This window comes from Trachypithecus francoisi, unplaced genomic scaffold, assembly GCF_009764315.1.
Source record: "Trachypithecus francoisi isolate TF-2019V2 unplaced genomic scaffold, Tfra_2.0 Lachesis_group11, whole genome shotgun sequence".
Taxonomy (NCBI): domain Eukaryota; kingdom Metazoa; phylum Chordata; class Mammalia; order Primates; family Cercopithecidae; genus Trachypithecus; species Trachypithecus francoisi.
The window spans coordinates 69,645,361-69,670,545 of record NW_022681456.1 but is presented as its reverse complement, the minus strand read 5'-3'; the positions used below and the strand labels follow the sequence as shown (position 1 = coordinate 69,670,545).

At 38.9% G+C, this 25,185-nt stretch overlaps 1 protein-coding gene and 1 long non-coding RNA gene across 3 annotated transcripts in view; one reads left to right on the top strand and one right to left on the bottom strand.

Annotated features, from left to right (window-relative positions):
• LOC117089820 overlaps positions 1 to 25,185 on the bottom strand; it is a 38,498-nt gene that overhangs the window by 2,115 nt on the left and 11,198 nt on the right. The window contains exon 2 of the long non-coding RNA XR_004439767.1: positions 13,591 to 13,676. This is a non-coding gene — a long non-coding RNA (uncharacterized LOC117089820). The remainder of the gene's footprint in view (positions 1 to 13,590; positions 13,677 to 25,185) is intronic.
• The window catches only part of XPOT (exportin for tRNA), a 44,229-nt gene that overhangs the window by 11,318 nt on the left and 7,726 nt on the right, over positions 1 to 25,185 (top strand). For both annotated transcript variants that reach the window (XM_033221392.1, XM_033221393.1), the window contains exons 4-23: positions 122 to 178; positions 1,473 to 1,542; positions 2,299 to 2,517; positions 3,465 to 3,649; positions 3,750 to 3,918; positions 4,630 to 4,866; positions 6,432 to 6,470; positions 6,609 to 6,671; positions 8,022 to 8,146; positions 8,463 to 8,607; positions 8,759 to 8,878; positions 9,235 to 9,329; positions 11,471 to 11,540; positions 13,801 to 14,039; positions 15,288 to 15,573; positions 17,197 to 17,386; positions 18,319 to 18,435; positions 18,608 to 18,723; positions 19,442 to 19,489; positions 23,403 to 23,474. In XM_033221392.1, the coding sequence (XP_033077283.1) occupies positions 122 to 178; positions 1,473 to 1,542; positions 2,299 to 2,517; positions 3,465 to 3,649; positions 3,750 to 3,918; positions 4,630 to 4,866; positions 6,432 to 6,470; positions 6,609 to 6,671; positions 8,022 to 8,146; positions 8,463 to 8,607; positions 8,759 to 8,878; positions 9,235 to 9,329; positions 11,471 to 11,540; positions 13,801 to 14,039; positions 15,288 to 15,573; positions 17,197 to 17,386; positions 18,319 to 18,435; positions 18,608 to 18,723; positions 19,442 to 19,489; positions 23,403 to 23,474 (2,662 nt within the window). The remainder of the gene's footprint in view (positions 1 to 121; positions 179 to 1,472; positions 1,543 to 2,298; positions 2,518 to 3,464; positions 3,650 to 3,749; positions 3,919 to 4,629; positions 4,867 to 6,431; positions 6,471 to 6,608; positions 6,672 to 8,021; positions 8,147 to 8,462; positions 8,608 to 8,758; positions 8,879 to 9,234; positions 9,330 to 11,470; positions 11,541 to 13,800; positions 14,040 to 15,287; positions 15,574 to 17,196; positions 17,387 to 18,318; positions 18,436 to 18,607; positions 18,724 to 19,441; positions 19,490 to 23,402; positions 23,475 to 25,185) is intronic.

Genomic DNA, 25,185 nt, shown 5'->3' with positions numbered 1-25,185 from the left:
AAACAAGCCAAAGGTCTAGTTTGAGAAACTTTTCTGCTGTGTTACTCATTACTATTTTGCCTTCGATTTCTTTTCCTCAGTTCATATTCTGCTTATCTCATTTTCTTTTTTTCCTTTTCAGTGATGATCATGTGAAGTTTTTCTGCTTTCAAGTACTGGAACATCAAGTTAAATACAAGTAAGGCTTTTCTCACTGTTTTGACTCTGAGATTTGTGGGGAGAGGTCTTTTTTTAATTTAATGTTTTTCTTCCTTAAGGAAACCATAATACAGGTTATAAATTGACAGTGTGTATGTTATATCCAGGTCATAGATATGTTTTGATGTATCCCAGAGTGTTTCAAAAGTGCTGAGTTGGCCAGGCGCGGTGGCTGTCACCTGTAATCCCGGCACTTTGGGAGGCTGAGGCCGGTGGATCACTTGAGGTCAGGAGTTTGAGACTAACCAGCCTGGCCAACATGGTGAAATTCCATCTCGACGAAAAATACAAAAATTAGCCAGATGTGGTGGCATGCACCTGTAATCCCAGCTACTCAAGAGACTGAGGCACGAGAATTGCTTGAACCCGGGAGGCGGAGGTTGCCGTGAGCCAGGATCACACCACTGCACTCCAGACTGGGTGATAGCAAGCCTCCGTCTCAGAAATTTAAAAAGTGCTGAGTTTGTTGGTTACATATAAAAATCCAAGGCTGGGCGCAGTGGCTCATACCTATGATATCAGCACTTTGGGAGGCCAAGGCAAGAGGATCGTTTGAACTTCAGGAGTTTGACACCAGCCTGGGCAACATAGTGAGACCTCATCTCTACAAAAATTTTTTTAAAAAATTAGCCAGGCATGGCTGCCTGCTTCTGTATTCCCAGCTACTGGGGAAGCTGAGGCCAAGAGGTTGAGGCTCCAGTGAGCCATGATAGTGCCACTGCACTTCAGCCTGGGCAACACAGCAACAGCTTGTCTCAAAAAAAGAAAAAAAATGAAAATCCAGACATTTCACAGAAAAATGTAGATTTCCAGCTTTTTGGAAAAGTCAGAATATCTGGTAACACCAGGCCTGTTTTTCTACACGACAGCTGTCTCTTAGAGTTAAGTGACTGCATGGGCACTTGTGTTCAGAATCTCTGACTTACTAATTAATCCAAATAACAAATCAGTACTGAGAGGATTCCTAGTTCACCTGTTGGTTTATTCTGTAGATCACAGACCACAAAACATGTTTTCTTTCAAAAAATTGTGTAGCTGTCATTCGTTTCAACATGAATAGAATCACAAATTAAAGATTGATATTGATATCCTACCTGCCACCCTCGTCCTTATCTGTAAAGCAGTGATGAGTGGCATTATCAGTTTAATGTTAGGAAACTTTAGATAATTGAGAGCTATACAAATTTTCCCTTTTAAATATTTGAGGCTGTTATTTTTCACAACTATAGATACCAAATATAGCCATTATTCTTTTTCTTCTCTATTTTGAACAGATACTCAGAACTAACCACTGTTCAACAACAACTAATTAGGGAGACGCTCATATCATGGCTGCAAGCTCAGGTAAAATCGTAATTTCATTCAGTACCTCAAATTACTAGATATTTAAACTTGTTTTTGCAAGAGATTAGAACTTTACCTCAAAGATTTTGATCAGTGTTCCTCCATTTGATTTTGTAGCTTTTTTAAAAGGTGCTGGTTTTAAAGATCATGGAAGTGGGAGTTTAGCAATAATTTAATATTATATCAATGACTGAAATGGTCATAGCTTCCATGACACATTGTGGAAACTTTGGTTTTAAAATGTAGTTGTTTTTAACTACTTGACAAACTCTGCTTTCTGTTTGGCTCTTAAAGGTGAGCCCTCCTGGACAGCCTCTCCACAAGAGCCCTTTATAAAGGGCCAGTTGAGTTCTTTTCAGTTAATTTTAGCTAATCTTAACATGTAAAGCAGTTGTGTAGCTAGAGTTTTTATTTTCCTTAAAGAGCAAGTAGATAGAAGAAAAACAATTTTTTTCTTAGAAGAAATGATAGGAACTATTAAAACTCTGCACATGAAACTTTTCTGTCAAAGTGTAAGAATGAGGAATAACCATTACAGCCTTTAATGGTTCATTTAATTGTTCTTCATCTGTCCAATCACTTAAATACTTTTGATAATTTTGATAATCATAATTATCAAAATAATTTTGAAGAATATTTGTTGCATAGTTTATCTGGGCCATGTTGACATTTGATGAAGCTTTGCCTTTTAATAAGACAACATGTTTCTGGGTCTTTTCAATTTACATTTAATTTTATGGACTGTTTTTCTGTCAGATGCTGAATCCCCAACCAGAGAAGACCTTTATACGAAATAAAGCCGCCCAAGTCTTCGCCTTGCTTTTTGTTACAGAGTATCTCACTAAGTGGCCCAAGTTTTTTTTTGACATTCTCTCAGTAGTGGACCTAAATCCAAGGGGAGTAGATCTGTACCTGCGAATCCTCATGGCTATTGATTCAGAGTTGGTGGATCGTGATGTGGTGCATACATCAGAGGCAAGTAACCATGGATTTTTTATATTTAATGTTAAGTTTTGTAGGAGATAATGGGCACATACTAAAAGGAGCAGAAAGGTTTCTTGAGGTAAACTTTCTTAAGTTATATAATTATAAATTTACCTAATGTTTTGGATTGTATTTTATGAAGGAACTCAAACTTGGTTATTTTTTTTCCAGAGGTATATTGAAATTAAAGTATTACGTTAATTTTTTTTTTTGAGACGGAGTCTTTCTCTGTTGCCCAGGCTGGAGTGCAGTGGCGCAGTCTTGGCTAACTGCAACCTCCGCCTCCCGGGTTCAAGCGATTCTCCCACCTCAGCCTCCCAAGTAGCTGGGATTATAGGCACATGCCACCACACCTGGCTAATTTTTGTATTTTTTGTAGAGCTGGGGTGTCGCCAGGCTGGGCTTGAACTCCTAACCTCAGGTGATCCGCCCGCCTTGCCCTCCCAAAGTGCTGGGATTACAGGCATGAGCCACTGCGCCCAGCCTGAATTTTTTTTAACTAGGCAAATACCATAGCGACATATACAAGTTGATTTTCTTTTATGAATCTGTTGAGAAAGGTAGTCTCTATTTAATACTGCTGTATAGTCCCTGAGCAAGGAAGAAGCATTGCTTAGGAGTTGTCAATGTTGCTGCTTCTGTATTCTTCATCACATAGTATAAGTACTTTGTTACTGTATTGAGAAATACCTTAAAATATGCTTAAGATTTCTAAGCAATGCTTATTTATAGTTTGTATTTACTAAGAAATTGACACTGAGGAGTAGAACAGAAAGAGGAAATACAAAGAATCACAGGATATGAGCTTAGAGCTGGTAAATAGGAAATACTGGTAGGGAATGTGTTAACAAGCCTGAAAGTTTACTCTGTGCAAGTATATTCAGCTATCAAACATTATTTTGTAAGGTAATGTGTGCATTTGGCGTTTTGTATTTTAGGAGGCTCGTAGGAATACTCTCATAAAAGATACCATGAGGGAACAGTGCATTCCAAATCTGGTGGAATCATGGTACCAAATATTACAAAATTATCAGTATACTAATTCTGAAGTGACATGTCAGTGCCTTGAAGTAGTTGGAGCTTATGTCTCTTGGATAGACTTATCCCTTATAGCCAATGATAGGTAAGTATGCCTATTATTTTTATAGCATAAACTTGTAAAATACAGTATCTAAAACTCATGACTTTGAAAATGTTACAACAATTTTATTTTCCCATTCCAGGTTTATAAATATGCTGCTAGGTCATATGTCAATAGAAGTTCTACGGGAAGAAGCATGTGACTGTTTATTTGAAGTTGTAAATAAAGGAATGGACCCTGTTGATAAAATGAAACTAGTAGAATCTTTGTGTCAAGTATTACAGTCTGCTGGGTTTTTCAGCATTGACCAGGTTGGTAAATTTATATAAAAACTTGTATGTAAAGTTGTTAGAACAAACTGGGATAGGTACTAAGTTAAATATAATGTTAGCTTTTTTTTTCTTCTAAATGTTATAAACTCTCCTTGAGATTATAATATAAACCACTGCATCTAGCCAAAATGTTCTCAGTAGCATTCTCCTTAGAAAATAGGTTATACCAGTTCTTAAACTTGAAAGCCTGCAATTGCACATTTCGCACAAACTCAGGAGATGCTGACACAACTTGTTCATAGTGGAATTGAGATTTTTTGTTTTGTTTTGTTGTTTGAGATGGAGTCTCGCTCTGTTGCCCAGGCTAGAGTGCAGTGGCAGTCTTGGCTCACTGCAGCCTCCACCTCCCGGGTTCAAGTGATTCTCCTGTCTCACCCTCCTGAGTAGCTGGGATTACAGGCACACGCCACTACACCCGGCCAATTTTTTACTTTTTTGGTAGAGATGGGGTTTCACCATGTTGGCCAGGCTTGTCTCGAACTCTTGACCTCAGGTGATCCACCCACCTTGGCCTTCCAGAGTACTGGGATTATAGGCATAAGCCACCATGCCCAGCCTGGAATTGTTAAATATATAATGTCACTTTAAAATTGAATCCTGTAATTAGCACTTGATTCATACTAAAGTTCAGTTTTTCCTCTTAGCTTGGGCACGCAGTTTTAAACAGAAATGTGTCTTGATTGCTTATAGGAAGAAGATGTTGACTTCCTGGCCAGATTTTCTAAGCTGGTAAACGGAATGGGACAGTCATTAATAGTTAGTTGGAGTAAATTAATTAAGAATGGGGATATTAAGAATGCTCAAGAGGCACTACAAGCTATTGAAACAAAAGTGGCACTGATGTTGCAGCTACTAATTCATGAGGATGACGATATTTCTTCTAATATTATTGGATTTTGTTATGATTATCTTCATATTTTGAAACAGGTAAGTTTTTGTTTTATTCTTTTTGCTCAGTACATAATAATACAAAGGAGCCATGGAGAAGTGGAAAATATGGAAAAATTAAAAATGAGAAAATACCCATAATTCTACTACCTAAAAGATACTTACTGTTAAATATTAATGTATTTCCATCTTAAAAAAAAAAGAATTGGCCAGGAAATAGTTTCAGGTTCTAAATTCAGTAGACTAACCAGCTTCAGAGGTAGTTATAGGTTTAGGTTATTTTTTTATTTTGAACCTGTCTTTGTGAATACTGTTGAAATTTTCATAAGCATGGTCTGTTATTTTAATTTACATGTACATCATTCATTTCTCATGAACTATTTATTTATTTATTTATTTTTGAGACAGAGTTTTGCTGTTGTTGCCCAGGTTGGAGTGCAATGGCGCGATCTCAGCTCACCACAACCTCCACCTCCCAGGTTCAAGCGATTTTCCTGCCTCAACCTCCCGAGTACCTGGGATTACAGGCATGCGCCACCACGCCCGGCTAATTTTGTACTTTTGGTAGAGACAGGGTTTCTCCATGTTGGTCAGGCTGGTCTCAAACTCCCGACCTCAGGTGATCCACCTGCCTCTGCCTCCCAAAGTGCTGTGATTACAGGTGTGAACCACCAAGCCCAGCAACAATTTTTTATGATTAAAGTGTCCCCCACTTCCAGAAAGAACTTGTAGGTGGTGTTAGTCTCCATATTATAGCATTTAGCAATTAAAAGAATTAGTGACTTATCAACATGACATTGGATGTTCCATTCCAGAAATGGAAACAGCCATTTCTGTATATTTACATTGAATTAATTGAATCAAGTCAAGCTTAAAATACCTTCCCAAATACGTTTAGTTTCTGTTTTGTTGTAGTAAACATAACATCTATCTTTATGTATATTTTAAGAAATTTTATGCAGCAGTGTGGAAAGGTATGATCACTACTGGTAATCCCATTGTACAACTCCTAATGGTTTTGTAGGCTTGTTTTGCTTTGTTTAAAAACCTTTTTTGCAGAATATGTTGTAGGTGTCTTTGTCTACATGTCAAGTTACTTACTAGAAGTGGCATTACTTGATCTTAAGTTAGGTTAGGTACATTTTAAATATAGGCAGCTGCTGCTAAACTGCCCTCCAAAAAAGTTTGGTGCATGTTTTCAAATATCTTAATTGATTAGAGGCCGGGCATAATGGCTGTCACCTGTAATCCCAGCACTTGGTAAGGCTGAGGCAGGAGGATTGTTTGAGGCCAGGAATTTGAGACCAGTCTGGACAACATAGGGAGACTCCATCTCTATAAATAATAAAAAGAAAACAAGCCAAGCATGGTGGCAAGTGCCTGTGGTCCCACCCTCCTGTGGGAGGGTGAGGTGGGAGGATCTCTTGAGCCAGGGATTTGGAGGTTGCAGTGAGTCATGACTGTGCCACTGCACTCCAGCCTGGGCAATAGAGCAAGACCTTGTCTCAAAAAAAAAAAAAAAGGTCTTAATTGGTTAGAAAAATGTTCTGATATGCAGGTACAACTTTAGAAAACCTAATAAGTTATTGCTTACTTTTTAACAGCTTACAGTGCTCTCGGATCAGCAAAAAGCTAATGTAGAGGTAATTGACTTTATGCTTCTTTTAAACCAATGGTAGATTCTTAGTCTATAATTTGCCTTGAAATATAGCTTAATTTCAAATTATATCAAATTAGAAGGAGACTGACAAAAACTCTTTTATTCTCAATTTTATTCTTAGGCAATCATGTTGGCCGTTATGAAAAAATTGACTTACGATGAAGAATATAACTTTGAAAATGAGGTAAGAATTTTTTTTGTTGAGGAGAAAGGAGTTTTAATTTTATTATTTACTTATATCAAATTCATATTTCAAGTTTTTATTGTTTCGGGGCCCTTTAAAACTTGAAGTTCTTGAAAAATTAGTCTGTTTATATTGACACCAACTTTGGGTGAAATTAATAGAAGCCTCTTAATCCTTCATTTTTGATATTTTATCCATTAACAACCACCTCCCCCTTTTTTTTCTTTGAGACAGAGTCTCTGTCACCCAGGCTGGAGTGCAGTGGTGCCATCTGGGCTCACTGCAACCTTTGCCTCCTGGGTTCAAGTGATTCTTGTGCCTCAGCCACCTGAGTAGCTGGGATTACAGGCACGTGCGACCATGTCCGGCTAATTCTTGTATTTTTAGTAGAGATGGAGTTTTGCCATGTTGGCCAAGTTGGCCTCAAACTCCTGGCCTCAAGTAATCTGCCTGCCTCGGCCTCCCAAAGTGTTGGGATTACAGGTGTGAGCCACTACACCTGTCCCATTAACAGTCCTTTTACAAATACTCTGTAGCACTGAACATAGTAAAATATTGCTAATATTATTGGTGATCATATTTCATTTTATATTTTGTAAGAATGAGGAACTCCAGTCACAAGACTGTATTGGTAGAGTGGAAATGAGGCACTCTAGACTTGTTCCAGTTAAAAGTCTTTTTCAAGATTGTGAGTGGGTCAGCTTCCCATCAGACAAGGGCCATTGGTGCTTTCTAGGTATTCAGTCATGGTATTCGTTGCCAAGCTTTGTTCTAAAATGTTTTATTCCCCCACTTCAGGCATTGAAAAACTTAAGAGTTGTAAAAGGATAATGGTGGTGATGACCAACACCCTGTGCACTTGGGATGTGCCAGCCTCCTAACATTTAATATCTCCAGTTATACCACAGTATTACCACTTTTTACAGTGGATATTGACTTATAAGAATAAATAAGGTGCAAAGATTTCAAAGCCCATTCTAGTGCTAGACTATTGTCTTTAACCTTCTTAGAGTATTTCTGGCTCAAGGCTTTTGAGGCCTATGGCTATGTGCAGAAGTACTTATTTGTGAGCTAGAGGGGAGAAGTTATTAAGCATAGTAAGTTTTTCTATATAAATAGTGACAAAAAATAAAAGTACAAAATGTGTAAATGCAGAAAAATACAGAACTGGATATTTACATGAATTTTAAGGTCTTTTAAGTTATTTATTTATTTTTATTATTATACTTAAAGTTTTGGGGTACGTGTGCAGAATGTGCAGGTTTGTTACATTGGTATACATGTGCCATGGGGTTTGCTGCACCCATCAACCCTAAATTTTTTAAATGAGGATTTTAACCTGTATCATAGGGTGAAGATGAAGCCATGTTTGTAGAATATAGAAAACAACTGAAGTTACTGTTGGACAGGCTTGCTCAAGTTTCCCCAGAGTTACTGCTGGCCTCTGTTCGCAGAGTTTTTAGTTCTACACTGCAGTAAGTTTGTCCTTTTGTAACAAGCCTACTTCTTTCTTTTGCTCTTTGATATGGGTCAAAAGAAATGATTCATATGACTTACTAATCTATGTTACTTATTGAGATCATATGTGTATCTCTGGAAACAATGAAGTGTCTTCTTGATTTCTCTTGATCCTTTCTATCTTTGTGATATATATTATATTGTCTGGGAAAGTTAACAATTGCTATGACTTTTTAATAATTAAAAAGACTTTTGTTGGTGTCTTACCCTGTGCATAATTCACTGTATGAAAAATTTATCTTTAAATCTCACTGACATATTATACCTTGGTAGGAACTGGCAGACTACACGGTTTATGGAGGTTGAAGTAGCAATAAGATTGCTGTATATGTTGGCAGAAGCTCTTCCAGTATCTCATGGTGCTCACTTCTCAGGTGATGTTTCAAAAGCTAGTGCTTTGCAGGATATGATGCGAACTGTAAGTATACTGAAGATAATTTTGACCATAAATTTCTGTTTTCAGTATAAGCTAATGGGAGTTCCTTGTTAGAACTTAGTATATGTTAATACTGGGGCATTTTGATATTGCAATAAATAAGAAGAGGTTTCTTAACTTTTTCCTGCTCTAGCTGGTAACATCAGGAGTCAGTTCCTATCAGCATACATCTGTGACGTTGGAGTTCTTCGAAACTGTTGTTAGATATGAAAAGTTTTTCACAGTTGAACCTCAGCACATTCCATGTGTACTAGTAAGTACTCTGGATTTTTGTTACTTTACATGGATTTCAGCTAATGACTTGATAGCATTGTATTTTTCTGTCTATAACTTTTCTCAGAATCAGAACCTCTCAGAAATGCTTGGCACACACTGAAAATAACCCCTCCTCCATTTCTTTTAAATGGATAGTTTGTGCCCAATTAGTCAATTAACTAAAACAAGTTCTCACGGGACTGTTTGTGTGTAGTTTAGAATTACTTGTGTATTCCTGGTTCCTGCCTTTTAGGAGCTAAGATGTAAAATTTGGTATGAACAAAAATGTAGCATGACAATAGCAACAAAACCCCTGAAAAAGTGCAGAAATAGTAAAAGTGTCTCCTTCTTTAGATGGCTTTCTTAGATCATAGAGGTCTGCGGCATTCCAGTGCAAAAGTTCGGAGCAGGACGGCTTACCTGTTTTCTAGATTTGTCAAATCTCTCAAGTAAGTATAAAATTGCAGCTAACATGTTATTTTTTAAGTTACTGAATAGATGTAAAACAGTAGTAAAGACATGGAATCAACCTAGGTGCCCATCAGTGGTGGATTAATTAAAGAAAATGTAGGCCGGGTGTGGTGACTCACGCCTATAATCCCAACACTCTGGGAGGCCAATCACGAGGTCAGGAGTTCAAGACCAGCCTGGCTAACGTGGTGAAACCCCATCTCTACTAAAGATACAAAAAATTAGCCAGGCATGGTGGTGGGTGCCTGTAATCCCAGCTACTCAAGGGGCTGAGGCAGGAGAATCGCTTAAACCTGGGTGATGGAGGTTGCAATGAGCCTAGATCGTGCCACTGCACTCCAGCGTGGGTGACAGGGTGAGACTCAGTCTCAAAAAAAAAGAAAAAATGTAGCACACATACACCATGAAATACTAAACAGCCATAACAAAGAACAAAATCATGTCCTTTGCAGCAACATGGATGTAGCTGGAGGTCTTTAATCTAAGCAAATTAATGCAGAAACAAAAAAATGCCACATGTTCTCACTTATAAGTGGGAGCTAAATCTTGGGTACACACAGACATAAAGCTGGGAGCAAAAGACAGTTGGGACTCCAGAATGAGGGAGGGAGTAGGACAAGTGCTGAAAAACTTCCTGTTGGGCACTGTGTTCAATATCTGGGTGATGGGACTGGATCGATAGAAGCACAAACCTCAGCATCCCATGATATGCCCATGTAACAAACCCCCTGAATTTAAAATGAAGATGGAGGGCTGGCGCAGTGGCCTACTCTTGTAATCCCAGCACTTTGGGAGGCTGAGGTGGGTGGATCACCTGAGATCAGGAGTTCGAGACTAGCCTGGCCAACATGATGAAACCCAGTCTCTACTAAAAATACAGAAAATTAGCCGGGCGTGGTGGTGGGTGCCTGTAGTCCCAGCTAATGGAAGGCTGAGGCAGCTTCGGGAGGAGGCTGAGGCAAGAGAATCGCTTGAACCCAGTAGGCAGAGTTTGCAGTGAGCAGAGATTGTACCATTGCACTCCAGCCTGGACGACAAGAGTGAAACTGTCTCAAAAAAATAAAATAAAATGAAGATGGAAATGAAAAAAAAGTAGACATATAAATTATTTTCCAAGTGCCTATGGTAGATTTGGTTCTTCCTGTTCAAGTCAAGTCATGCTTTGTCAGGTAGATGTCCCCCTCTATTTTTTTTTTTTTTTTTTTTTGAGATGGAATTTCACTCTTGTTGCCCAGGCTGGAGTACAGTGGCGTGATCTTGACTCACTGCAACCTCTGCCTCCTGGGTTGAAGCGATTTTCCACCTCAGCCTACCGAGTAGCCAGGACTACAGGTGCCCATCACCACACCCGGCTAATTTTTTGCATTTTTAATAGAGATGGGGCTTCACCATGTTGGTCAGGCTGGTCTTGAACTCCTGACCTGAGATGATCCACCCTCTTCAGCCTCCCAAAGTGCTGGGATTACAGGCATGAGCCACTGCACCCAGCCCCCATTTTATGTTGCCACTTCCTTTCCTGTTCATCAGGCAAGTACTTAGTTCAGTACTAAAAGTTTTTATTATTTTTTGTTGTTGTTGTTGTTATTTTTTTGAGACAGGGTCTCACGCTATCGCCTAAGCTGCTTGATCCCAGTTCACTGCAACCTCAACCTCCTCAGGCTCAGGTGATCTTCCCACCTCAGCCCCTGGAGCACCTGGGACTACAGGCGTGTGACAGTGGCCGGCTAATTTTTGTATTTTTTGTAGAATCGGTCTCACCGCATTGTCCAGGCTGGTCTCAAATTCTTCAGCTCAGTCTTCCCACCTCGGCCTCCCAAAGTGTTGGGATTACAGAAGTGAGCCACTGCACCTGGCCTGTATTATTCTTTACTAGTACCATTTTTGGGGAATGAAAACTACTCCTTATTAGGCTTATAAGATTGTAAGTAATTTTGACAATCTTATCACTACAGAGCAGATAAAGGTAATTTTTAAAAATTAACCATAGCTAATCTTAATCAGAAGTGACTAGCCTACAACTGAACTTTTTTTTAGTTCTGTCTTAAAGGGGGAATTTGGTATTTTAGCACTGTTTTGAGCACTGTTATTAATTGTGATTTTCCTTTTTGCTGTTTTTCAGTAAGCAAATGAATCCTTTCATTGAGGATATTTTGAATAGAATACAAGATTTATTAGAGCTTTCTCCACCTGTAAGTATCTGTCTCTTCAAGATATTTTACCCAAAAATCATTTAAGCCACACATGCCATTAGGTTTACCTTTGTGGGCATTTAAAAAAAAACAGGTGGTGGAGGGAGGTGTATGTGCAAAGATTAGTTCTATTTACCAAAATTCTGTTGACATAGTAAATAAAACATAGGAATCAAGAGTTGACAGATCAATTTGGCAGCATGGGGTAGGTATATTGTTAAAATGTTGAAGCATTTTATGAAGAAGAAAAAATTAATTAAAGATGAGCTTGCTGTTAAATTAAAATGAAAAGTATATTAAAAATTTTTTAAATGAAAAGAAAATAAAAATTGAGAAAAAAAATTCAACTTCTAAATTATTCTGTTTAGTCCTATAATTGTATTTTAAGCCATTCTTAGCAGCTGCTACTGCTAGATCAAAGGTTTTCCGTGTCATTTCAGGGTTAGGGTAAAAAAAAAATTAAGTGCTAGTCAATCTGAGTATTTTGGCGCTGGGATTGGGCCATAATCCCAAGCGTTAAAATCCTGAAATCCTAAAAACCACAATTCCGAAAGATCAAAATCTTAAAAATATAATCCTGGAAAAAGTAATTTTAAAAAATTATTTGAAAGACATTGCTTTACATTTTTAAAAGGGAATGTATTTGAGAAACATGTAAAAACATGACAGCACTTCATAGTCCACTTTACACAAAATAGGCAGTAATAACACACGCTTTTGCAAGTATAAGCACTCAGTTATAAAAATGACAGTTACATGGGTAAAACAGGAGCAGACAAACTGTATTCATAAAGAAATAGATCAGAAAGCAAAATGTGTAAGGGCATATCACTATGGTTAGTAATTGTGTGCCACTCAGTTTTATAACTGCGCTTATCTGAAATAACCATGACAGACAACCTAAGTCTTGAGGAAATTGATAAAAAATGGAAATGGGTCACTACAACATATGCAGTCACCCAAAGAACTGAGATCACAAGAAATTTTATGTTTCACAGATGCAGATGTACAGAAAGGACCTTTCGGCCGGGCGCGGTGGCTCAAGCCTGTAATCCCAGCACTTTGGGAGGCCGAGACGGGCGGATCACGAGGTCAGGAGATCGAGACCATCCTGGCTAACACGGTGAAACCCCGTCTCTACTAAAAATACAAAAACTAGCCGGGCGAGGTGGCGGGCGCCTGTAGTCCCAGCTACTCGGGAGGCTGAGGCAGGAGAATGGCATAAACCCGGGAGGTGGAGCTTGCAGTGAGCTGAGATCCGGCCACTGCACTCCAGTCCGGGCGACAGAGCGAGACTCCGCCTCAAAAAAAAAAAAAAAAAAGAAAGAAAGAAAGGACCTTTCTTGTGTACATGCACAGTGTTTACACACACAGTTAATGCTGTGTGTAATGCACTTTTGCGGAGTCAAATCTCTGATGTTCAAGGCAGCAGAAGAAAAGTCTGTCCAGCTTTCAGAGAGAGACCAATTCGCCTTATGTATTTGTTCTCTCAGCGCCCCTGGTCAATTGGATGGTACCCGCCAACACTGAGGGCAGGTCTTCCCCACCTGGTCTACTTGGACCAACTAATCTTTTCTGGAAACACCCTCACAGACACATGCAAAATAATGCTTTACTATGTATTTATTACTTAATTATTTAAAAGAAGTGTAGGTAGCCCTCTAGAACTTTTTTTTTTTTTTTTTTTTTTTGAGACAGAGTCTTGGCTGTCGCCCAGGCTGGAGTGCAGTGGCATGGTCTTGGCTTATTACAGCCTCCACCTCTCAGGTTCAAGCAATTCTCCTGCCTCAGCCTCCCAAGTAGCTGGGACTACAGGTGTGCCACCACACCCAGCTAATTTTTTGTATTTTTAGTAGGGACAGTGTTTTCACCATGTTGGCCAGGCTGGTCATGAACTCCTGACCTCAAGTGATCTGCCTGCCTCGGCCTCTCAAAGTGCTAGGATTACAGGCATGAGCCACCACATGCAGCCTAGCCTCATAACAATCTTATAAATAAGATCTTTACAAAAGAAAACAAGTTAGAAAACTAACTTTAATAATTATCTTACATGATCATTTGTAGAGTCTTGTCAGGGCTGGAATTAGAACCATGATCTGTTGACCTCCAATTTAGTTTTCTTTTCATTCTGTGGTCCTGGGAGAAAATTTGTCTTTATAAGTATTTGATACATGAGTTCCTGTTCCTAATGCACGTTTTCTCATTAAATGAGAGGAACTCAAAAATTAAAAACTTTTAGTAAGACTAAATTTCATTCTAGGAGAATGGCCACCAGTCCTTACTGAGCAGCGATGATCAACTTTTTATTTATGAGACAGCTGGAGTGCTGATTGTTAATAGTGAATACCCAGCAGAAAGGAAACAAGCCTTAATGAGGAATCTGTTGACTCCACTAATGGAGAAGTTTAAAATTCTGTTAGAAAAGTTGATGCTGGCACAAGATGAAGAAAGGCAAGCCTCTTTAGCAGACTGTCTCAACCATGCTGTTGGATTTGCAAGGTAAGTGTGATCACAGTTAAAATTGTGAAGTGCATGTATCGACACAGACAGAACCACTTGTTTGGTGGGCACACACATTTGTGTTTCCACAGTTGGATAGTCCACATAATTGTCTAAATCTTTGTCCTCCAAATCCAGTCAGTTAGATTCAGTTGAAGAAGGGGATAGATTACATACCATTTGCATTTTTGCCTTGACAGCTGTAAATCTTTAACCCCTCTGACTTCTTTGGTATAAATGGGTTGTGTGTTTAAGGGGATCAGCTAAAGAGTTAATATACTAAAGATACATTGGGACGGGATGTCTTTGGTTAATCTTGGTTACCTTGAAGAGAAGAGCCTAAGGTTTCTCTTTAGTTGTATTGTGTCCTGAAGACCACCCAAGCAGCTATTTTTTCCCCCTCTACCCATACTTTTTGTTGACAAACAATAAACAATGGCATGAAAGTTGTAAAGATTGCTAATTAGAAGTTAAATTGTTCTATAATATACTTAAGAACAAGAGCTAGATATTAGAAAGTTGTATAAATAATTTTGAAGATGGTTTTCTAAATTTAAATGAGTAGTTTGCAGATTACCTAGTACAGCCTAGTCATAATAAGTGGATTTGTTTTCTCTTTTCTGTCCACTTTGTCAATAGGATTTTTCTCTTTCTTTTTCTTTTTCTTTTTTTTGGGGGAGACAGTCTCGCTTTGTCACTCAGGCTGGAGTGCAGTGTTGTGATCTCAGCTCACTGCAACCTCTGCCTCCCAGGCTCAAGTGATTCTTGTGCCTCAGCTTCCAGGTAGCTGGGATTACAGGCGTGTGCCACCACACCCAGCTAATTTTTCTATTTTTAGTAAAGACGGGTTTTCACCATGTTGTCCAGACTGGTCTTGAACTCCTGGTCTCAAGTGATTTGCCTGCCTCAGCCTCCCAAAGTGCTGGGATTAGAAGCATGAGCCACAATAGCCAGCCCGGTCAATAGGATTTTAATAAAACATTTAGGTAGACTCACATTAGAAGGATTATATTAACTCCATGTCATTCATTTAAATGAATTTGAGCTTTTGTTCTGGAAAGATAATTGGAAGCAGTAGTTTACAAATAGCCATATTAGCTAAAGATGGAAGTAATTGTGATGTGGAAAATAAAGGTCTGCTTATTTAGTTTTGTTAATTTTGTAATTTGTTGTGCGTTCCTTTTGAATACTCCATAACGCTTTCAAAGAATAAAGTTACATCTGATTGCCTGATTTTTGCTTACATAGTCGAACCAGTAAAGCTTTCAGCAACAAGCAGACTGTGAAACAATGTGGCTGTTCCGAAGTTTATCTGGACTGTTTACAGACATTCTTGCCAGCCCTCAGTTGTCCCTTGCAAAAGGATATTCTCAGAAGTGGAGTCCGTACTTTCCTTCATCGAATGATTATTTGCCTGGAGGAAGAAGTCCTTCCGTTCATCCCATCTGCTTCAGAACATATGCTCAAAGATTGTGAAGCAAAAGATCTCCAGGAGTTCATTCCTCTTATCAACCAGATTACGGCCAAATTCAAGGTACCGCAAACCTTCAGAGCTCTGAAAATCTCTTGAAGATCAGATGTACTTATCTTCAGACATGTTTTGGATTTGCCCTTGGGTTTCTTTCTTTTTTTTTTTTAAATGAATTACTTGAGAGCATCATGGATCATATGAATTTTTAGTGCTGTTTGGCACACTGCCTGATACATAGGTCATGCTTAGTACATGTTTGAATATAAACAGACCCTGTATGCTTTGTGTAGCGAAAGAAAACAACTAGTTGGCTGTTTTAGAAGAGCATATAAAAAGAGTACACTGAGTACTAAATGTCTAAAGAAATAAGAAGCACCATAATTTGGGTACCCAAGCAAGGGTTAAAAGTAATTCAGTGTATTAAAGTCAGTTTTCTGTAGGACATTTAAACTGGCTAATAAAAGTGGTTAATACTTACATAGTACTTCTTTTTTTCTTTTTTCTTTTTATGGAGATAGTCTCGCTCTGCCGCATAGGCTGGAGTGCAGTGGCGCAGTCATGACTCACTGCAACCTCTACCTCCCAGGTTCAAGCGATTCTTGTGCCTCAGCCTCCTGAGTAGCTGGCACTATAGGTGCATGCACCACACCAGGCTAATATTTTGTACTTTTAGTAGAGACAGCATTTCCCCACGTTGGCCAGGCTAATCTCGAACTCCTGACCTCAAGTGATCCTCCTGCCTTGGCCTCCATAAGTGCTAGGATTACAGGCATAAGCCACCACGCCTGGCCACTTACATAGTACTTTCTATGTTAAAAAATCTGTTCTAAGCACTTTTTGTACATTTACTCATTTGATTTTCATACCAACCCTAGAAGATAGGGATTATATATTATAGTTGAGGAAACTGAGGCATGGAGAAGTTAAGGGATTTGCCCAAGAGTTCATAAAACTCAAGAGTTCATTTGTAAGCAAGCATTGAGAACATGTTATTAAACGATGTTTTTTACTTTTGTTCAAAAAAAAAAAACCCCTAAGAGTTTAATCATATAAACTGATTTGTAGTTTAGCAAAACAATTCATTTTTTGAGAATTTAATTTGAAAATATTCCATGGCAATATTTTATTGTGAAATGTCTATTATTTTAACCTAAATCTTAATCTGTAGGAAAGGGTTTAAATTGAATGATCTTGGGTCTTTTAGTAATATTTTTTAAGGTCCCCCCCCCCCGAAATGGAGTCTTGCTCTGTTACCTAGGCTGGAGTGCAGTGGTCCGATGTTGACTCACTGCAACCTCCACCTCTCAGGTTCAAGCAATTCCCCTGTGTCAGCCTCCTGAGTAGCTGGGACTGGGATTACAGGTGCTTGCCACTACACCCAGCTAATTTTTGTATTTTTAGTACAGATGGGGTTTCACCACGTTGGGCAGACTGGCCTTGAACTCCTGACCTTAGGTGATTCACATGCCTTAGCCTCTCAAAGTGCTGGGATTACAGCTGTGAGCCACTGCGTCTGGCCTAGTAATGTTTATGTTATATAGATTTTATCTTAAAATTGATATTTGCTAACTGAATTATGTACGTATGCATCCTAAATAGAAAAGAAAGGCTTTATGTAAAATAGTTTTTTAAAGTTGTATATTAGTATTGTTACTAATTTCTGAAGTAATGATTGTTTATCTTCAGATACAGGTATCCCCATTTTTACAACAGATGTTCATGCCCCTGCTTCATGCAATTTTTGAAGTGCTGCTCCGGCCAGCAGAAGAAAATGACCAGTCTGCTGCTTTAGAGAAGCAGATGTTGCGGAGGAGTTACTTTGCTTTCCTGCAAACAGTCACAGGCAGTGGGATGAGCGAAGTTATAGCAAATCAAGGTGGGGACGCATGCCATGTCTAATTAGTCTGCTTAAGTCTATGTCAGTGTTGTACATCTGTATGACCAAGAGCAAACTGAAGTAAATACAGAAATTTTGAAGTTTGTTGTCCCATGGGAAGACAGTTTATTGTTTTCAGGGTGGGAATCGATCACTTTTATGTAAAGCACCTAAAATTAATTTGTATTCTGTTCCCTTTTTCTTTATGCAATATTTTTTAATTTGGTTCTTTAGCAATGTAAATAACATGGCTACTTACAGAATTGACCTGACAGTTGAGTCTTTATGGCAAATTTGCCATTTTGAAATATAAAATAAATGGAGCTGTATAGATTTGTATGGAGAATTCTGTATAGGAAATTCAGGGAACAAGATACCAGAGGCAAACTATTTTTTGGTGTTTTATTTTTTTAATTTAATTTAATTTTATTTGTGAGATAGGGTCTCACTCTGTTGCCCAGGCTGGAGTGCAGTGGTGTGATCATGACTCACTGCAACCTCCACCTCCTGGGCTATCCTCCAATCTCTACCTCCTGGGCTGTCCTCCCATTTCTACCTCCTGCGTAGCCAGGACCGTTGGCACTTGCCACGGTGCTGGGCTTATATTTTGTAGAGATGGGATCTCACCATGTTGCCCAGGCTGGTGTCAAACTCCTGGGCTCAAGCAATCTTCCTCAGCCTCGCAAAATGCTGGAATTATAGACAGGAGCCACCACGCCCAGCTGATTTTTCAATGTTTAATGTTTAAACTTAAGGTGCCCAGTTAATAAAAATCAAGGGATTTTGGCAACTCTGTAAATGCTTTCCCCCCCCTTCATTTTTCCCATTCTACCTGTAAATGATTTTTCATATACATTAGTATATGAAAAGAGAACTTCAGGTTGCTTTCCTAGTTAATTTTGGAAATTACTTAAACAAGTTTTTCTCCTCAGGTGCAGAGAATGTGGAAAGAGTGTTGGTTACTGTTATTCAAGGAGCAGTTGAATATCCAGATCCAATTGCACAGAAAACATGTTTTATCATCCTTTCAAAGTTGGTAGAACTCTGGGGTAAGATGATTTTATTTCTTAACCTTCATTTCCCAAACTCTTTCATAAAACTCTTAGAGATGAAATGGAACATAGCCCTAACAGAGAGAGAAACTGGGAGTTGGTTTTCCCTGGTGATGAATTAATTGACTTACTTTTATATATAAGATGAAAATTTGAATTCTCTTGACAGGAGGTAAAGATGGACCAGTGGGATTTGCTGATTTTGTTTATAAGCACATTGTCCCCGCATGTTTCCTAGCACCTTTAAAACAAACCTTTGACCTGGCAGATGCACAAACAGTATTGGTAAGCACCTAGGAATCTTTGTTTACCTTGTGTAGCTCTCATATATTCCCAATTTCTTCTTTAATGCCAGGTTGATTATATTATGTTTCATTGAATTTTTTTTTTAATTTAGTGATTTCAGATCAGGGTTCATTTTTTTAGATTTATGATACCTTCTGGAGTTTTTATGAATTCTTTTTGAATCCCAATGCTACTGCTGAATTTTACAAATTCTGCTCCTTCAACTTTAACACCTGACTTTTTCTAGGACCATGAAACGACATTTGACACAAACATTCTTTCAAGTTTCAGTATTAGTTTCCTACTACTACTTTAATTCTAAAACTTACACCCAGTGGTTTTCCCTAATCATTAAGAGCATGAAATGGCAACTTGATCCTCGTATGATAGTTTCCCCAAATCTCATCTTCAGAATACTTAATGTCAATTTCCACTTTCTCACTTTCCCACAACCTGGTAAAAGCTAGATTTCATAATTGTAATGTACTGCGTTAAAACAACAGTTTGTATTTTTCTGGTTTTTTTCCTTTTTTTACTTCAGCCCACTTAGTCCACCTACCTGTTACCTTTCCTTCCTCTATCCCTTCTCTGGAGTTAAATATTTCTCTGGAAATATTTATTTGAATTTCCCTGGCAGTGGCCAGGATAGTAAAGAGAAGAGCTGGATCACTAAAACAAGAATTGAGTATATAGAAATTCTTAAACTTGTTTTTCACAGGCTTTATCTGAGTGTGCAGTGACACTGAAAACAATTCATCTCAAACGGGTAAGCTTTGTAGTCCATGCCCCTTCATTTTCATCTCATGTGTGGTATTATTATCTTGTTCTTGAAAGATGTATCTTGTATAAAATTTAACTTTTGTTTTCACTTTTTTGGATGTGGGGAAAGAGGATGAATGAAAGTAGTAGTATCCATTTATTGTCCTTCATGTCTTGGGTAACATGTTTTGGTTTGACTAAGGATGTGAAAAATCTTAGCCAGAATTTCAAGATTCAGTTTTCGCGATCTTGTAGGCTTCCTCACTACCAGATTTTTTACTTTATTTTTGTTTGTATTTGTCTTTTTGAGACTGAGTACAAGCTGGAGTGCAGTGGCATGATCTCGGCTCACTGTGACCTCTGCCTCCCAGATTCAAGCAATTCTCCTGCCTCAGCCTCCCGAGTAGCTGGGATTACAGGCACCCGCCACCATGGCCGGCTAATTTTTATATTGTTAGTAGAAACAGCATTTCACCATGTTGGCCAGAGTGGTCTCGAACTCCTGACCTCAAGTGATCCGCCTGCCTTGGCCTCCCAAAGTGCTGGGATTACAGGCGTGAGCCACTGCGCCCGGCTTATTTTTTATTTATTTATTTTTTGAGACAGGCTCTTCTCTGTCACTCAGGTTGGAATGCAATGTGCAATCTGGGGTCACTGCAACCTCCACCTCCTGGAGGCTCAACCGATCCTCCCATCTCAGTCTCCAGAGTAGCTGAGACCACACAGGTGCATGCCACCACACCCGGCTAATTTTTATATTTTTTGTAGAGATGGGGTTTCACCATGTTGGCCAGGCTGGTATTGAACTCCTGACCTCAAGTTGATCTGCCCACCATGGCATCCCAAAGTGCTGAGATTACAGGCGTGAGCCACTGTGCCCAGCCTTGCTTATTTCTTTAATATATATTTTACTTTATTTTTTGTGATAGGTTCTCCCTGTGTTACCCAGGCTGGAGTACAGTGGCATGATCTCAGCTCACTGCAGACCCAGCCTCCCAGGCTCAAGTACTCTTCCTACCTCAGCCTCCTGAATAGCTGGGAGTACAAGTGCACGCCACCACACCTGGCTAATTTTTGCGCTTTTGGAGAGACCAGGTCTCACCATTGTGCCTAGGCTGGTCTTGAACTCCTGGACTCAAACATTCCTCCTGCCTTGGCTTCCCAAAGTGCTGGTATTACACCATGCCCAGCTGATTCTGGGTATTTGTAAATAGCTGGAATTGGCCGGGCATGGTGGCTCAAGCCTGTAATCCCAGCACTTTGGGAGGCCGAGACGGGTGGATCACGAGGTCAGGAGATCGAGAGCATCCTGGCTAACACGGTGAAACCCTGTCTCTACTAAAAAATACAAAAAACTAGCCGGGCGAGGTGGTGGGCGCCTGTAGTCCCTGCTACTCGGGAGGCTGAGGCAGGAGAATGGCATAAACCCGGGAGGCGGAGCTTTCAGTGAGCTGAGATCTGGCCACTGCACTCCAGCCTGGGCGACAGAGCGAGACTCCGTCTCAAAAAAAAAAAAAAAAATAGCTGGAATTGGTTGCCAACATTTAAAAATCTCAATAAATTTTTTTAACCAAAAATTCCTTCCTCCAGCCTCTCTCAAAGCCATAGAATGCCAGCACAGGACTGGTATTGCCACATAGCTACAGCCAGCTAAAAAGTAGTAGTTGCCCTCACTCCCCAAAAAGAACATGAGCTTTTGCTCAGTGGTCTCCATTCAGCTGTGCACTCATTTGAACTTGATTTTTTGATTCTAATAGAGACTTGAAGTGTTTTCACTTCAGCCGCATTTCCTCTATACTTGCTACCTGCAAGTAGGTGTGCAAGTGGGTGGGGTAGCTGTGTGTTTAGGGACAGCAGGGGAACTGTATAAAGATAAATAAAGCATCTCCCGATATTCGGGAGCTCAGAATCAAGGGAGACCAACACATAAAAAACTCTAGTGGTTTAAGTAGTACTTTAGTGGAGATATATAAAATATTGTGGAACTAAAGCTGAATGGGCAAATTTTCCTGAGGGGGCAATCTAAGCAAGCTATAGGAAAGAGGTGATATTTTTGATGGCCCTTAAATGTAGATTGATGGAACTAATAGGGAGCTGGCATTCTGGGCAAAGTTAAGTAGGTGTACAAAGACAGATTAGATGTTGCATGGTGGATTTGGTGGGAAGTTATGGACTTAATTCTGTTTAGCTAAAGTATGGAGGCAGAAGTGATAGCTAAAAAATAAGATGAGACTAGATAGACAAAAGCCTTGTGTTACATGCGTAAAGTTGGGAAGTCAGTAGGCAGTCGGTTTGTAATTTAGGAGGGAAAGTGTTCAGAACATTGGGTCTGAAGCAGTTAGAATTAAATACTGATTTTGGAGTCCTCAGTGTAAGTCAGTCAAAGTAAAGCAGGAATGACTGAGACTTTCTAAGACCAGAACAGAAAGAACTTTGGCTCAAGCAAGAGTCAACAGAAAGGTAGAACCAGATAGCCAGGTGTGGTGTTGCATGCCTGTAATCCCAACTACTTGGCAGGCTGAAGCACAAGAATTGCTTGAACCCAGGAGGTGAGGTTGCAGTGAGCTGAGATCATGGCACTGCACTCCAGCCTGGGCAACAGAGTGAGACTGTCTCAAAAAACAAAAACAAAACAAAATGAAAAAGCAGAACCAGAGGTAGGAGCATTATGAAAGACAAGGGAAGACAGTCTCGAGAGGAGATTGGATGGCATTGTTTGGATGCTAGACATCAAGGTGGATGTGGATGAGGGATGAAAGGAAACAGTAAGGATGGTATTTCTAGTTCAGAAGTATTTGTTTTATCCATAGAAGTGTTAATTTAAACATACAGAATTGAGTCAAACAATATTATATTTAAAGTGTTTGTTTCAAAATCAAAAAGAAAAAAATGTTTTGCTTCATTGTTCTATTTTTCTCATTCTTTTGACTGACTTGAGGTATAAGTTTACTTTCCCTGATTCAAAACAAGCAAAACTACACTTTTAAAAAGTGATAACAGTGAGGTTACAAAGTGATGAACATTGAATAGGAAGCAATGGTACACAGACAGGGTAGACATAAGAAAAAGATGAGAAGAAAAGTAGGAGGGATCTGGGAAACAGTGCAGGGTTGCTGCCTCTCAGTTAAAGACAGGTTTCCTCTGATGGGTCATTAAACTGTGACCTAGATCCAAGGTGAAGGAGGAAACATAAATCCTTTGATTCAGGAGCACTAATATTAAACAGGAATTCCAGGTATTAGTGCAAGGAAGAGTCCATCAAGGAGAGATACATTGAATTTTTTTTTTTTTTTTTTGAGACAGTGTCGCTCAGTTGCGCAGGCTGGAGTACAGTGGCATAATCTCGGCTCACTGCAGCCTGTGCCTGCCAGGTTTAAGTGATTCTCCTGTCTCAGCCTCCTGAGTAGCTGGGATTACAGGCATGTGCCATGATGCCCGGCTAATTTTTTTCTATCTTTGGTAGAAACAGGGTTTCACCATGTTGGCCACACTGGTCTGGAACTCCTGACCTCAAGTGATCCACCCACATCGTCCTCCCAAAGTGCTGGGATTACAGGCGTGAGCCTCTGCACCTGGCCAAGAACCTTATTTTTCAGATGGAGAAACCAAGGCTCAGAGAGGTTAAGTAACTTGTCCAAGTGCAGCAAACCACCAGGGCACATGTATACCTATGTAATGAAACTGCACGTTCTGCACATGGACCCAGAACTTAAAGTATAATAAAAAAAAAAAAAAAAAAGAAAGAAAAAAAAGAAAAAGTTGCCAGAGCCAGGCTTCAAACCAAGGCAGTCTGGCTCTGGAGTCTGTGTTCTTAAGCACAATATTATGTTGCCTTTAAAGTGTACATGTATTGTTCCAATTCTTTTTAAGCTTATTAATGTCAAGCAAGAAAACAGTTGTAAGTATCTTTTAATCTTCAGGGCCCAGAATGTGTTCAGTATCTTCAACAAGAATACCTGCCCTCCTTGCAAGTAGCTCCAGAAATAATTCAGGTAAGAGCTGTTTCTTACCATTGTGTAGGCGAGCAATCACAGTAGTAGCAGTATTGCCTGTGACATTGTCGCCAGCAGAAATCACAAATATTTTCATATCACATAAGTTGTTGCCAGTATCTGAAAATACTGTTTATGCTTATCACCATTTTGAAATTATGAGTTACTAATATCACTACACCTTGTTATATAACAAGTTAATAAGTCCTTACTGTTCTACCATACTTTAGTTTGATAACCATTGTTCAGTATAATTGGCTTCTGTCGTAATCCCATGTATTATGTTTCATGCATTTTTTTTAAAAAACATTCTAAAGGAGCCTAATAGGCTTTTCCAGACTGCTGAAGGGGACCACAGCAGAGTTCTGAAGCTTTGTGCCAGGTAGTTCATTGTGTGTACACCAAGTTTATCAAGGCTTAATCTGAAAATCTGAAACTGTATTTTAAGAAAAGTGTCTGAAAAGTCACCTTATACTTTTAAGAAGTCATTTGTATAATATTGTTTCTTGGCATATAATTTTCCAGATTTCTTGTCCAGTAGTACATGGAGTTAATGAAGTATCAAACTTTTGATTAAAACTAGAATTACAATCTCTTATGTAGATTGCAAAATTTGTTTCTTCATCAATAGTGTTTTTATTGTAAGAACACTTATATGAGAAATATACCATCTTAACAATTTTTACATGCACAACACAGTATTGTTAATTATAGGGACAGTGATGTACCTGTAAAATATAGGTGGATCTCTAGAACATATTCATCTTGCATAACTTAAGACTTTATACCCGTTGATAAGTAATTCCCATTTCCCACAGCCCCCATCTCCTGGCAACTACCATTCTACTCTCTGATTCTGTGAATTTCACTACTTTAGATACCGAATATAAGTGGAATCATACAGTTATTTCTCTTTTTGTGACTGGCTGTTTCACACAATGTGTTCTAGATTCATCCATGTTATTACATGTCAGGATTTCCCAATTTTTAAAGGCTGAATAACATGCCATTGTATGTATATATCACATTTTCTTTATGCATTAATCCACTGATAGATTCATTTGGGATATTTTCACATCTTGGCTATTGTAAGTGCTACAGTTAACATGGGAGTGCAAATATGTCTTTGAGATGCTGATTCCAATTCTTGTAGATAAATACCCAGAAGTGGGATTGCTGGATTATATGGTAGTTCTATTTTTAATTTTTTGAAGAAACCTCTTACTATTTTCTATAGTGGCTGTATACCATTTTGCATTTCCGTCAGTTGTGTAGCAGGGTTCCAATTTTTCCACATCCTCACCAATGTTTGTTGTCTTTTGTTTTTTTATAATAGCCATTCTAATAGGTGTGAGATGATACCTCATTGTGGTTTTGATTTGCATTTCCCTGATGATTAGTGATGTTTGAACATCTTTTCATATACCTGTTAGCCATTTGTATTTGGAGAAGTCTATTCAAGTCTTTAGCCCATTTTCTAATCAAGTTATTAAGTTTTTTGCTATTGAATTAAAGGAGTTTTTTATATTTTAGAAATTAACCCCTTATCAGATAAATGGTTTGCAAATATTTTCTCCCATTCTCAAGCTATTCCAGAGGTTGCCTTTTTGCTGTGTTGATTGCTTACTTTATGGTGCAGAAGCTTCTTAGTTTGATGTAGCCCCACTAATGTAGCTTTTCATAATATCAATGAAATTATTTCCAAGACCAG